The sequence below is a fragment of the Piliocolobus tephrosceles genome, chromosome 20, assembly GCF_002776525.5.
Source record: "Piliocolobus tephrosceles isolate RC106 chromosome 20, ASM277652v3, whole genome shotgun sequence".
NCBI lineage: Eukaryota > Metazoa > Chordata > Mammalia > Primates > Cercopithecidae > Piliocolobus > Piliocolobus tephrosceles.
Genome location: NC_045453.1, coordinates 26,651,445 through 26,664,412, shown reverse-complemented (window position 1 = coordinate 26,664,412; position 12,968 = coordinate 26,651,445). Strand labels below are relative to the sequence as shown.

The window sequence follows — 12,968 nt, the reverse complement described above, 5'->3', positions numbered from 1 at the left end:
TTCCTTCCTTCCTTCCTTCCTTCCTTCCTTCCTTCCTTCCTTCCTTCTTTTCTTTCTTGAGCCAATCTTAGTAGCTCAGCAAAACTAAGGTCTCTCATCATTCCAGAAAGTTCTCATGAATTACTATTTTATAGAAAGTCAAAGTTTCTATTCCAGCAACCTACAAGAAGGAACTCCACAAGACTTCTTCCCATGAACTTTAAGTTTAAAAGCTGCCCGTAAAATCTGTAGCATCTGTTGGCTTTGAGGTTCTGACTTTTCTAAAGAAAAACTTTTTGGATATTTGTGTGCAGTTGCTTGTTTAGGGAACCCTGTGTTTCCCGCAGCTCAGATGCTAAAATGCAGAGTTGATCTCTAACAGGCAAACAGAAGATATTCCATTTTCTAGTGTGAAATTTTAAATAAAAATATAAACAGGAATTAAAAGTTAAATTATTGACACCAAACAATTACACAAAAACTGATGATAAGGACATAAAATAAGGCAAAATATTTGTTAAATAAAATAAAGAAGCATTATAAAAATTGCCTTAAATGACTTAACACTACAAGTGACATTTTGATTTTTAAGGCTCAATATTTCATCCTCTTTTTTTTGTTTGTGTGTTTGTTTGTTTGTTTTCTTGAGACAGAATTTTGCTCTTTTCACCCAGGCTGGAGTGCAGTGGTGCAATCTCAGCTCACTGCAACCTCTGGCCCCCCAGGTTTGAGTGATTCTCCTGCCTCAGCCTCCCAAGTAGCTGGGATTACAGGCAGGTACCACCACACCTGGCTAATTTTTGTATTTTTAGTAGACACAGGGTTTCACCATCTTGGCCAGGCTGGTCTCAAACTCCTGATCTCAAGTGATCCGCTCACCTTGGCCTCCCAAAGTGCTGGGATTACAGACGTCAGCCACCGCTCCCAGCATCAGTATTTCATCTTTTGACAGCCTATCACTTGGAGGGAATGAGGATGATGGTTGTGACGTTGATCCCATCATCTTCAGGCCATACCACCTCGTGAGCCTCAGTTTACTCCTCTGTTAAATGGCGATAATAATATCACCTACACTTTAGGGTTCTTTTGAAAATTAAATGAGATAATATCTATAACGTGCTTACTTCAGTGCCTGAAATGTAGGAGGAACTCAATAATTTTAGGGATCAGCAAACTATAGCTCATGGGCCAAATACAGCCCACAAGTTAAAAATGATGTTTACATTCTAGAATGGTTGATAAAAATTAAAAGAAGAATATTTTATGATGTGAATTCAAAATTCAAATTCAGTGTCCAGAAATAAAGTTTTATTAGAACACAGTCATGCTCATTCCTTTACATGTCATCTATGGCTACTTTACTGCTAGGTAGCAGAGTTGAGTAGTTTCAACAGAGACACTGATTGGCAGGGCCTTTGCAGGAAAAGTTTGCCACCTTCTGCAGTAATTGTTAGCAAATTAGCAAACAGGAGACAACATGGTAAATGAGCATGTCCCAGTAATCAGTGATTTTATTTCCTAGTGAAAATATACAGCTCACAGCTGACTCCGTGTCCATGTGGATTGAAGGAATATCTAAAACAGAGTTAGATTTAATTTCCACCTCCCAAATAAGAGAGAAGGCATTAGTCAAAACAACATGTTGTACTCTACACCTTCACAACAGGACAATTGGATGTGATTAACCATATTATAAGAGTGCTTTAAATAGCGACTTCTGGCTAAAATATAACCATATTATAAGAGTGCTTTAAATAGCAACTTCTGGTTGAATTTATTCTTTAAAATTTCTCCCACCTACAACTTTCTGGAACTAATCTATCAACTGATGCAAGGCCCACTTGTATTAAAAAAAAAAAAAAAAAGAGTGATGTCAACATTTCTCAAAGTTTTTCACAGAAAGAAAAATAAGGATTTTTGAAGCCTATGGAAGTTTAGTGCTTTTCCTAAAATGTGCTTCTGGTCCTATCAGAAATAAATCTTTTTTAACTCTTGAAATGATAGAATCTGTCAGTTGTAGTAAAAAAAAAAAAAATGTTTTGCTCATTGGTTAATTGAGTTAATGTTCTAATGAAAAAAAAATTTCTTTCCTTCCAATAACCTGCAAGACCATGGAAACAGGTACTTCTGTTGCTTCTCCCTCTTAATAAGTAACCTCTCAGTTGCAAGTGAAAGAAAACCCAATTCAACCTGGATTAAAAGAAAGTGGTGTTTACTGGCTCTCATCACTAGAAAGTTAAATTGGTTTCAAATAAAGTTTAATTCAGGGCTCTCCCTGGGTTCAGCCTTCTTGGCCTGGCTACGTTTTCAGCTTTCCAACATCACATCACTCAGTCCAAAGTAAATGAGCTATTTGTCAAGTAGCAACCCTACATGTCCTAGAAATTTGTTCTGTTTCACTGACTGAAATGCATTCACATGCTGTATTTGTCAGCTTTTGCCAGCTTATGTTGCAGTAACAACCAAGTCCCAAATTTCAGTGCTTCTCAATAGCAAAGAAGTTTTTTTTTTCCTTTCCTCACTCTTCCTACAAGCCAGCTAGCAGTTGGCTTTGGCTAACTCATTTGGCCTCTTAAGGCTGAGGCCAATAGGGAAGCAACAGTCCCTTCAATAAGGACATGCAGTTCTTGTTGCAGAGAGAAAATAGTGGCATGGGTGAATCATGCAATGGATCCTAAAGCTTCTGCTCAGGCATGGTATATGTCATATCTACCCATGTTCCATTCACTAAAACAAGTCACACATCAATGAGTACAGGTGTGTAATTCATTTACAGGAAGGTAGGGTAAATAATTAGAGAAATAATGCAATTTGCCGCATGCTGTCATTTCTAAACCAACACAGTCAAGGAGCTTGATCATGTTGATTGGTTTAGACCTTTTCAATTGGCTTCATTCAAACTACATAGTCTTGAAGTTAGGAAAGATTGCTCTCCCAAGGCAAAATTACAATGTGTAAGCAGATGAGAGAGAATAGTTACTGAGTAGAAAAAAAAATCTGTAGGAGGTCTTTGTAATCAATCACATTAAAAATCCAATCAAAATAATCTTTAAAATATTCTAAAATAAAAACCTTTAATGTTAATATGATGTTGTGCATGAAGTTTAGATGGAGGAAATCTATTTTGCCATGAATCAGTTTCCAAAAGCCACAGCTCTAGTAAAAACTGTATGACCAAATTTCAAGAGTAAGTGTAGTATAAAATTTGAGGCAGAAAGGGAGACTCTTCACTGAAATGTGTATTGTCAATATTAGATGTACCAGCCATCTTCATGCTATGTCTACCATATCCTCTACAGAAATCAAGCAGAGGGGATTTAATTCTAAAATGTAGCACACATCTGACTTTAATTATGTCCATTCATGATTTCCGAAATTAAAATGTGCAGATGCAGTCATATATTCTAAATAGGAAACAACTTTTACCAAAGCCCTGGACTGGGAGAAATTTGGAAAATTATCCAAATAAAAATTGAATTCTTATGTCTGTATATGCAAATCAGATCTTTACTTAGCCAAGATTGTTCTGGATTTCCACACTGGATGTCAGTGGATTTTCCTTGGCTACTAAAAGCCAACTTCTTGGCCTGACTTCAAAGGTAGTGGAAGTCTCCAGAAGTACTATATTTTTTTACCTGCTGAAATAGTTGTGTTCTGGAGAATGGACTTGTGGCCTAGGATTTATGGGTTGATACCTCTCAACATTTGCAAAGGCTCAGCAAGGGAACCACTGGCATCTAAATAGAATTGATTTCCAAAGTTATTGCCATACAATCTGATCGTTTTATTCTTGAGTAATTTTTCCTCCAGGTCTTTGCACACAAAGAAAGAACTCATTGCCTCAAAGACAGAATACTTCTGAATCCAAACTCCATTCCTTATCTACTCAAGAGCTATTTTCTATTTCTCCACTCTTCTACCCTTAGTTTTAGGCAAAGTTGCCAACTTTATATCCCCAAAGTATTTGATCATGATTAGTCTAAGTGAGTAATCTCATTTTCTTCACTAATAAGTGGCCTGGGGGTAAGTGGCTTCGCTCTGACCTGTGAAATTTAGGTACCCTGAGGTAGGAGATCAAAATACAGATGTTTATTTTTTGCAAGTCTTTGGCTGTGACCTTCCTTCCTTCTCAGAACATTGGATTGAGGATGTGATATCTGGAATTGTGGCAGCTATTTTATAACCATGAGGTAACAAATAAAATGATGAAAATCTAGCGTGCCAAGAATAGTGGAGCCAAGAACAGAAAGGGTCAAAGTTCTTAGAGATATTGTGGAGCCACCGAAGCAACCCCAGAACTTCTTGTTCCATGTTTTCGTTGGTTAAGCCACTATCAGATACGTTCAGTTGCCACAGAAAGTGCCATCCTCATTGTAATGCCTATTTATCGGTGGTGAGACTTTGGCCAAGTCATTCAATTATTCGCTCTTTATCTATAGAATAGGGATAATGTTATATTTCCTAAGCTGTCGAACTACTTCTTGATGCCATTTATAGAAAAATATTAAACACCCTGTACAACACCAGGCATAGTAAGAAGTAGCTATAAATATAATCATCTCTAAACAATGGATATGTGCATGGTGCATGATCCAGATAATTCATGCTCATGGAGTAAATGGCTCTAACATTAACACAAATAACAACCACTAGCATTAACTGAGCACACGGTGCTAAGAACTTGACATGTATTGCCTGATTTAATATGCAGACAACTTTCTGACGTGTGTACGATCCCCACCGATAACAGAGAAGACGAAAGCACAGAGCTGTTGAGCACTGAGCTTAGATTAGCACACCCATAAGGGGTACAGATGTGATTTAGAGCCCAACAAGTTGTTCTGGAGCCTGTCCTCTGTGACCACGAGTTAGACTGCCTACATTTCAGCCTCACCTGAAGAAGCTTGTGGCTCACACTTATTTTTCAGAAATGCAATTGAATTACATCAGTTCAAAATGTGGAAATCCATGTCCACGCTCTATTGCCATTCTCAGTTTCTGATACGGCTCCAGTCTCCACCTCGTTTCCTAAAGATAGATTGGGGTCCAAAACCAGCAGCCCTGCAGCAGCCCATTCCTCACAAATAGGTTTTGTTTGACCAATCCGCCGTTTTTAATCATGTCACGTCTTTAGATGGGACAGTCTGACTTTACTTTGGCATCATCCCTATCACTCCTTTTTGTCTTATGTCTGGTCAATCAGTGCTGATACTCTCTGCATGCCTCCTGAGGACTTTTGAGTTTATAACCCCCCAACTTCCATTTTTGTTTACAGAAAAGAAAATACTAGAAATTGTGTCACTAGCTTAAGAAAATTAATTTAGCTTAAGAAATGTGATGTAGTTCCAAATGTTGGGGTGTTCTGCATGCTGATTTGTTGATGGGCAACTCCTGAATCAAATGACAATACCGAGACTAAGGGTTCTTCTCAATTTGGAAAATTCGGGTCATTTGCAAACCAATGGTTTGTTCTACATCATGGGAAAGAAAATAGTTTCTCAGCAGACCATATTTTTGGAAATAACTGAGTCCCCTTCCTCTACCCCCTGACACCAAGAAAAGACTCCGAGAAAGGCGGGAGTCTGGCTCAGCAAAGACAAGTGGGAAGACACCTTTGGCTCTATGGCACTTTCCAGGGAGCAGCGGATAAAAACCATGCAGTTTAACGGGCCAGATAGTGAATATTTCAGGCTTCGTAGGCCGTTTGTGGTCTCCATCCCACACATTTTATCTTTTAAAATATTTCTTCCAACGCTTTAAATGCGCAAAATCCATCAGGCATGGTCGCGTGTGCTGATAGTCTCAGCTACGTAGGAGGCCAAGGTGGGAGGATCACTTGAGCCCAGGAGTTGAAAGCCAGCCTGGGCAACGTAGCGTGTCTTCATTTCTTAAATAAATAAAATTAAAAGGTAAAGACCATCCTTAGCCCAGGAGCCATACAGAAGCAGTCACTGAGCTAGATTTGGTAGTATTTTGCCAGCCCCTGCCTCAGGAAACAAAGGAAATAATAAAAGCCTCTCCTGGCCAGTTCGCTCAGTCCTGTTGCAGGGAGCAACACAAATGCAGAAACTGTCCCAGATGTGACCGGGGCCCTGTACGAATGGAGTGAGGCACTGCAAAAGAACACAAGTTGAGAGCAGAGTGTGGTAGATAGGCCCTTCCGTCCAAGCCGCCACAGACACTCAGAGGCAGAGGACATCGAGCTCACTAGGTACCATGGCCAGGGCCGTGAACAACTTAGCCATCATTTTCTTGCCATGTTCATTTTTCTTCTGAGAGCATAAACTTCAATTAAGTGAAATTGCAAGTGACTGTTCTGGAGAAAAATTAGATGTCACTTAATGAGGAAGTGGATTAAACTGAGTGGTTTTTACACTCTCCTTTCTACAAAGAGGACAGTTTCTTCACAGTTGCAGGGGAACTGGAAAGAGACCTGGAAGCTGTCATGGTTACCGTCTCTAAGGTTGGACTCTTAAGAAAATGATTATTCCTGGTTTCTACACAGGCCAAGTGTAATTCACCTCAGTGGCAGATTAAAGAGGTGGGTTTACTAGAATAGAATGGCTATTGGGCATGTTCCAAAGGACAGTCCCCCAAAAGAACCTCCTATCTCTTCTTCCCCTTGGGGAAGGGATTTTGCCACTACCATGTCGATGTGGCAGCTGCTTGGAAATTGGTGCATTGTACAACATAAGCATTACTTCTCCAAGAGGTGCCTGTGTAGAAATGGTCATAGATTCAAAACTGTAGCTACTATGTGGACAGAGGGGCAACAAGAACCCCACTTTGTAAAACGTGTTTTGGGGGAATGTTTTGTTTTTCATTTTCTTATTACCTGGCAAAATAATCCAGGTGGTGTGTGAGTCACCAGTAGAGATTATAAAGTCCAAGGAAGTAGAATCAGCCGTACAAACAGTGGACCTCAACGAAGGAGATGCTACACCTGAACCCACAGAAGCGAAACTCAAAAGAGAAGAAAGCAAACCAAGAACCTCTCTGATGACGTTTCTCAGACAAATGGTAAGCCCCTTACTTCCAGTATAGGAAACCTGAAGTACCTAGAGTGGCTTCTGGGAACAATGGGCTCATGTCACAGGTAGTAGGAGACATGATTGTAGATAGTATGTATGGAATATGATTGGAATATGAATTCTGTAGTGAGGAAATTCCCTTTTTTCCGTCTGATTCAATCATACAGAAAGTCTCCGTTTATTGCTAATATTCTTTAACCCTTTAATGCCTGCTAACTCTTTTTAACAAAAAAAGAGCTACCCTTGGGTTCGAGTTTTTTTTTAATTTCAATAGTTGCGGACATACAAGTGGTTTGCGGTTACATGGATTAGCTCTTTAGTGGTGATTTCTGAGACTTTAGTGCACCTGTCACCCAAGCAGTGTGCACTATAGCCAGTATGCAGTCTTTTATCCCTCACCCCTCTCCCAACCTTCTCCCCTGAGTCCCCAAAGTCCATTATATCGTATTTATGCCTGTGTATCCTCATAGCTTAGCCCCCACTTATGAGTGACAACACACAGTATTTGGTTTTCCATTCCTGAGTTACTTCACTTAGAATAATGGCCTCTAGCTCCATCCAAGTTGCTGCAAAAGACATTATTTCATTCCTTTTTCTGGCTCAGTAGTATTCCATGGTGTACATACGCCACATTTTCTTTATCCACTCATTGGTTGATAGGCACTTAGGTTGGTTCCATATCTTTGCAATTGTGAATTGTGCTGCTATAAACATGTGTACGCAGGTGTCTTTTTCAGATAATGACTTATTTTCCTTTGGGTAGATACCCAGTAGTGGGATTGCTGGATCGAATAGTGGATATACTTTTAGTTTTTTAAGGAATCTCCACACTGTTTTCCATAGTGGTTGTGCTAGTTCACACTCCCACCAACACTGTAAAAGTGCTTCCTTTTCACCACATCCACACCAACATCTATTTGCTTTTTCAGCTTTTTAACTGTGGTTTGGTCCAAATGTTGGCATACAATAGCATCTAACTAGAAGTTACTATTATTGCTTACCCTTACTTATTTTTAAAGTTTCCTTCTGTTGGTGGTCAATGATACTGCTTTTCTCATTATGGTAATGATATGAGGTTTTCTTTGAAATACATTTGTTTATTTAAAGAATATCAGGTTGTTTAATGATTATATATTAAATAGTCCAAGTTATATAAAGATGTGGCAGAAATTCTGAAGGTGACATGTGAGTGACACAAATTTGGACAAAACTAGCTTACTGATAAATACGGAAATGACAACATAATATTCCAATAGTGAAATATGTAACTTAGTTGATGAATTAGCCATGCTTTTAATTTGTGTAGAATAGAAAGAATATGATAGATACATTTTACTGTTTATAACAAGCCATGCACATTAAATGTCTAAACAGCCAGGAGCTTAAATAATATAATGCAACAAAACCTAAATCAGTTGGAGAACAAAAAACAAAAATGCATGTAAAAGGTCATTAGTTTAATTCTCTTTTAATGAAAAACAAGAATTTCATTATAGTGTGCCTTTATTTTCAGGAGTATTTGGAGTTTAATCCTTTGAGAAAGCAACTCTCTAATTTCACAGGCTCAACCTGTTAAGGAATTCTTTCTAGCCCACAAAACAAAACAAAACAAAACCCTTGCCAATGTGAACTGAGGCATATTAGAAATAATTGTGTTAGAAATTGTTGACAGGAATCATTTTCTTTTCTTGTTATATTCTCATGGAGTAAAAAGTGTAGACTCAGTTGTGGGCGGCCCATATGGCCAAAACCCCATCTATCTCGTTGGCCATTTGATCTGCAGTTTGGCAGTGAAAATGGAGATTAAGACCTGAGATTTTTTTAAACCAATTTTTACATGATGCCAGGAAAGAAAAGAACATTTGGTCTGTTTCCGGCAACTCATCTAACTTACAAATGGGATCCCCAAATAACTCATCATAATATTGACAGCGATCAGCTTTTCCATTTCTGGATGGAATTGAGAGATACTGAAAAAAAAAAAAATAGCAAATAGAATGAAGGTCTCTTCCAAGTAACCAACACGAAGCTCCTTCATTTAAAACAGGGAAAAGGACAAGAAACTCCAAAGAAAGCGTGAGAAAAAAAGAAAAAAAAAAAGACCTTTAAACCACTCACAGCATCCATCTAAAACAAATTGTTAAATTCTAATGAGGTCTTATATTGCTTAAATGTATCCCCCAGAGCTATCTTTTAGATGCTGTTTGGGAAAATTTTTTGGGAGTAGAAAATGTGTAAGTCTAAATTCTGAGGGAAACAAATTGAGAAGAAAAGCATCCTTCGGAATCAATTCGCCATAGGATAGGGATGAAGGTAGGTGAGGACACTCTTTTCCCCAGCAATCCCCAATGGATTCTTAGAATTGGGTCTCATGATGTCCATTGTTCTTATTACCAGTTGCCCAAGAAAAGGCCTGGGAACATGAACATTATCTTTGCAAAGTTTAAATACTGATTGTTGGAATTTCCTTTAAAATTCCAGGTATTCTAATTATTATCTTTTTTTTCTGTTTACTTTCATTACAACACTATATATTATATTGTGATTAATTCAAATAAACAGATGATGAGTTTTCCAGCTTACCAAAATCCCTACCACTCCCTATTGTCACACCCAGTCTAGCTCACTCATTTATGTTACCGGCTCTTTCCCTGTGAGTATTTGGGTTTGCAACCCCTGATAGAGAACCATCTCATTCTTTAGAACAACTTATTTGAATCATACTGTCTGGATTTATCATACTCAGATTAACCATTGCTCAATGGATGGACATTTGGTACGTTTTCAACTTTTTGCATTTCATTCATTCACTTATTCAACAAATAATTATTGAGTGTTCATTATATTCAGGCACAAGGGATACAACAGTGAGCGTAAACAGGTGTGGTCTGTTTCCCCATGGAGAAGAAAATAGACATTTATTTTTAACTCTATCCTCATATTCAGTGAGCACACACCAAGTGTCTTACCCACGTTTTCTCAGTTGCTTCGCAAGCCTGTGTGAAGATCCTTATACACCTACTTTTATGCACATGTGTTAACGTCCCCATTGGGGAGATTTCTGGAAGTTGACTCTAGCAATTATTTTTAGGAAATACTTTTTGGTAACATGTCCATGGCTTCCAAACTGATTCAAAGTCTTTGGATTTATGCAGGAAAGAAAAAACCTGCCCACAGCTTGAAAGTAGAGACAGCATCTGGCCCATCACTAAGAGTTTTTTGAGGTTGTGAGGGCGGGGGGGCGGGGGGTTTATTTGGAAAAATAAATGTTTCAAGCAAATTTTGGACCTTGTTAGCAAAATATCAGTTTGTTTAAATAATTGTCTTAATGGAAGATAAAACTCAATAGAATAACCTATGCTTTGTATTCAGTTTCACCATTCACCAAATCATTGATTTTCTACTTTCTATCCTTCACATTTCTCCCCCCCCCCTTTTTTTTTTCTTTTTGAAACAGTCTCGCTCTGTCACCCAGGCTGGAGTGCGGTGGCACCATCTCTGCTCACTGCAACCTCCGCCTCCCGAGTTCAAGCGAGTCTCATGTCTCAGCTTCCCAAGTAGCTGGGATTACAAGCATATGCCAACACGCCTGGCTAACTTTGTGTTTTTAGTAGAGACAGGGTTTCACCATCTTGGCCAGGCTGGTCTCAAACTCCTGACCTCAGGTGATCCACCCACCTTGCGCTTCCAAAGTGCTAGGATTACAGGCATGAACCACGGTGCCCAGCTGGAGATCTTTTTCTTTCTAGAAATTTACTGCTCATAAAAATAAAAACAGAAAAAAATCATTTTTAAAATAACTATATTTTAGGGAAAGGAGAACAGAATCATATAAGTCCTAACAGGGTATTCAACACATAGAGATGTAGCACTTCACAAAAATTCTGCGGGCTCCTGCAGGATTTTAAATAATTGTGAGGAATATCTAAGACATCTGTCATGCCCTAAATAGGAAAATATTCTTATACATATTAATTCAGCTGTATGTCAAGAAATTGAATATTTGAAGTGCTGGTGTATTTTTATAAAGTGAGGGGGTAGAATATTGCATTCATGTGTCCACAAAGCAGGTAGGCAGATGAAACCAGAAAGGTGGTAGATAGAAATATCTAGATACAGATTTATACTTTGTCAATATTAATAACACCTTACACATGAGCACGCTTTCCTCCTCCAAACTATTTTCACCTACATTATTTCATTTACTCCTCCTCATATCTTTGTTTGGACCATTAGATTTGTAAGAAAATCTTTGTTAGAATAATGTTCTCAGGCTTAGAGAAATACTATGAGCTTTAATAATGGGTAAATTAAAAGTCCAAATGAGGAGGCAGCCATAAAATCAGAGGGTTTTTTTTTTTAATTAATTACATTCAGTCCAATAAGTCTAACAAAACCTGTTGAAATGTACTATTGGAGGTGGAAAGAGCGTGGTCTATGATGGTGGTTACAAAACAGAAAACCAAAAGTCTTCAATCTGAAATTCTTCCCTGAGCATTAAAACATTAATACTGATTTGCTCTTTAAGGAAAGATTTCTGAAGGAAGCATTAATTTGGTCAATTCCTGTCCCTACCAATGACTTGCATTCCTTTCTACCCTAAAAGGGTCTCTGTAGTCATTCAGTGCTTTTCAGTTATTGGTAGTAATAACAATGAGCGCTACCGTTTATTTACTGTGTGCTACTGTTTGCATGCAGTATCTCATTTATTAATAGAAACTCTAGGAAACAAGCGCTGTCTCTGCCCCATGATGGACATGAGGATACAGAGACTCGTGAGTATTTATGGGATTTTTCCACCGTCCCAGAGCTGGTAAGCAGGAGAGCCAGAATTCCAACTCAGTTTTTTTGTTTTGTTGTCATTTTGTTATTTTAAAGCTCCCCCTTTGACTCATGTGTAATTGCTGCTTCCTGTGCTTCTGCAGCTGGTATTCTCAGAAAGGATATGAAGGTAGAACAACCATATGCTCCATTTTTGTGATTTCTTTAGTAGTGTGTTCTACGGAAATACCATTTTGATGCATTGAGCTGTTGCACTTACCTAAAACGACAATAAGACAAAGGAGAAGAAGATTAATATATGGCTTACTTAAAGCTTGCACATTGATTTTCTAAATATATTTGTCGCTAAAACAAAATTTACCATGGCTGGGGAGTTTTCCTGACTCGTCCAATTCCATTTCAAGTGAGCATCTTGGTAAAACACTAGGCTCAGATCCATTACCTTTGTTGATCCTAGAAATTTCCAGTAGATGCTGTTCCTTGGATTTGTTTTCTGGTAAACAGTATTGCAGATATACTCACCATATATTAAATTTTCAACCGAATTCTTTTTCTTTAAAATGTCAATTGTGTTTGAATTATATTGCCATCAAAATACATTAACATTCCTTTCAAAGAAATGTGAACTGACCACCAAACATTTTTGCTAGATTTTTGAATAGCTAAGTGATATACATTGGAGATGGTTCAAACATTCCTCAGAGTGTCAAGCTATAGGAATGCATGACACGATGAAAGAAATAAAAAATGATTTCATTAATATACAAGGCGTGGATGCCACAAGTAGCTTCCATCTCAACGCTGCAGGCTGAAAGCCCTGAGATGCTTCACCTGTGACTCTCATGAATAAAAATTAACTCCACGAAGAAAGTTGCTCAATATCACACTAGAAAATCTCTGAAATTACTTCATAGTCTTTAAACTGTTCTTCAAAGTATTAAATAGTCTCTGGAAAAATTTTAGTCTCTTTAAACAGTAACTTTGCTATGTTTTTTTTTTTTTTTTTTTTTGAGGCGGAGTCTCGCTCTGTTGCCCAGGCTGGAGTGCAGTGGCCGGATCTCGGCTCACTGCAAACTCTGCCTCCCAGGTTCACGCCATTCTCCTGCCTCAGCCTCCCGAGTAGCTGGGACTACAGGCGCCTGCCACCTCGTCCGGCTAGTTTTTTGTATTTTTTTT

At 38.3% G+C, this 12,968-nt stretch overlaps 1 protein-coding gene across 9 annotated transcripts in view; it reads left to right on the top strand.

The window, feature by feature from the left end:
• BCAS1 (breast carcinoma amplified sequence 1) overlaps nucleotides 1-12,968 on the top strand; it is a 125,361-nt gene that overhangs the window by 94,821 nt on the left and 17,572 nt on the right. For 6 of the 9 annotated variants that reach the window (XM_023184140.2, XM_031934687.1, XM_031934688.1 and 3 more), the window contains one exon: nucleotides 6,832-6,999. The exons of the other annotated variants lie outside the window; for them this stretch is intronic. In XM_023184140.2, coding sequence (XP_023039908.2) covers nucleotides 6,832-6,999 — 168 coding nt within the window. The remainder of the gene's footprint in view (nucleotides 1-6,831; nucleotides 7,000-12,968) is intronic. 9 annotated transcript variants of the gene reach the window in all.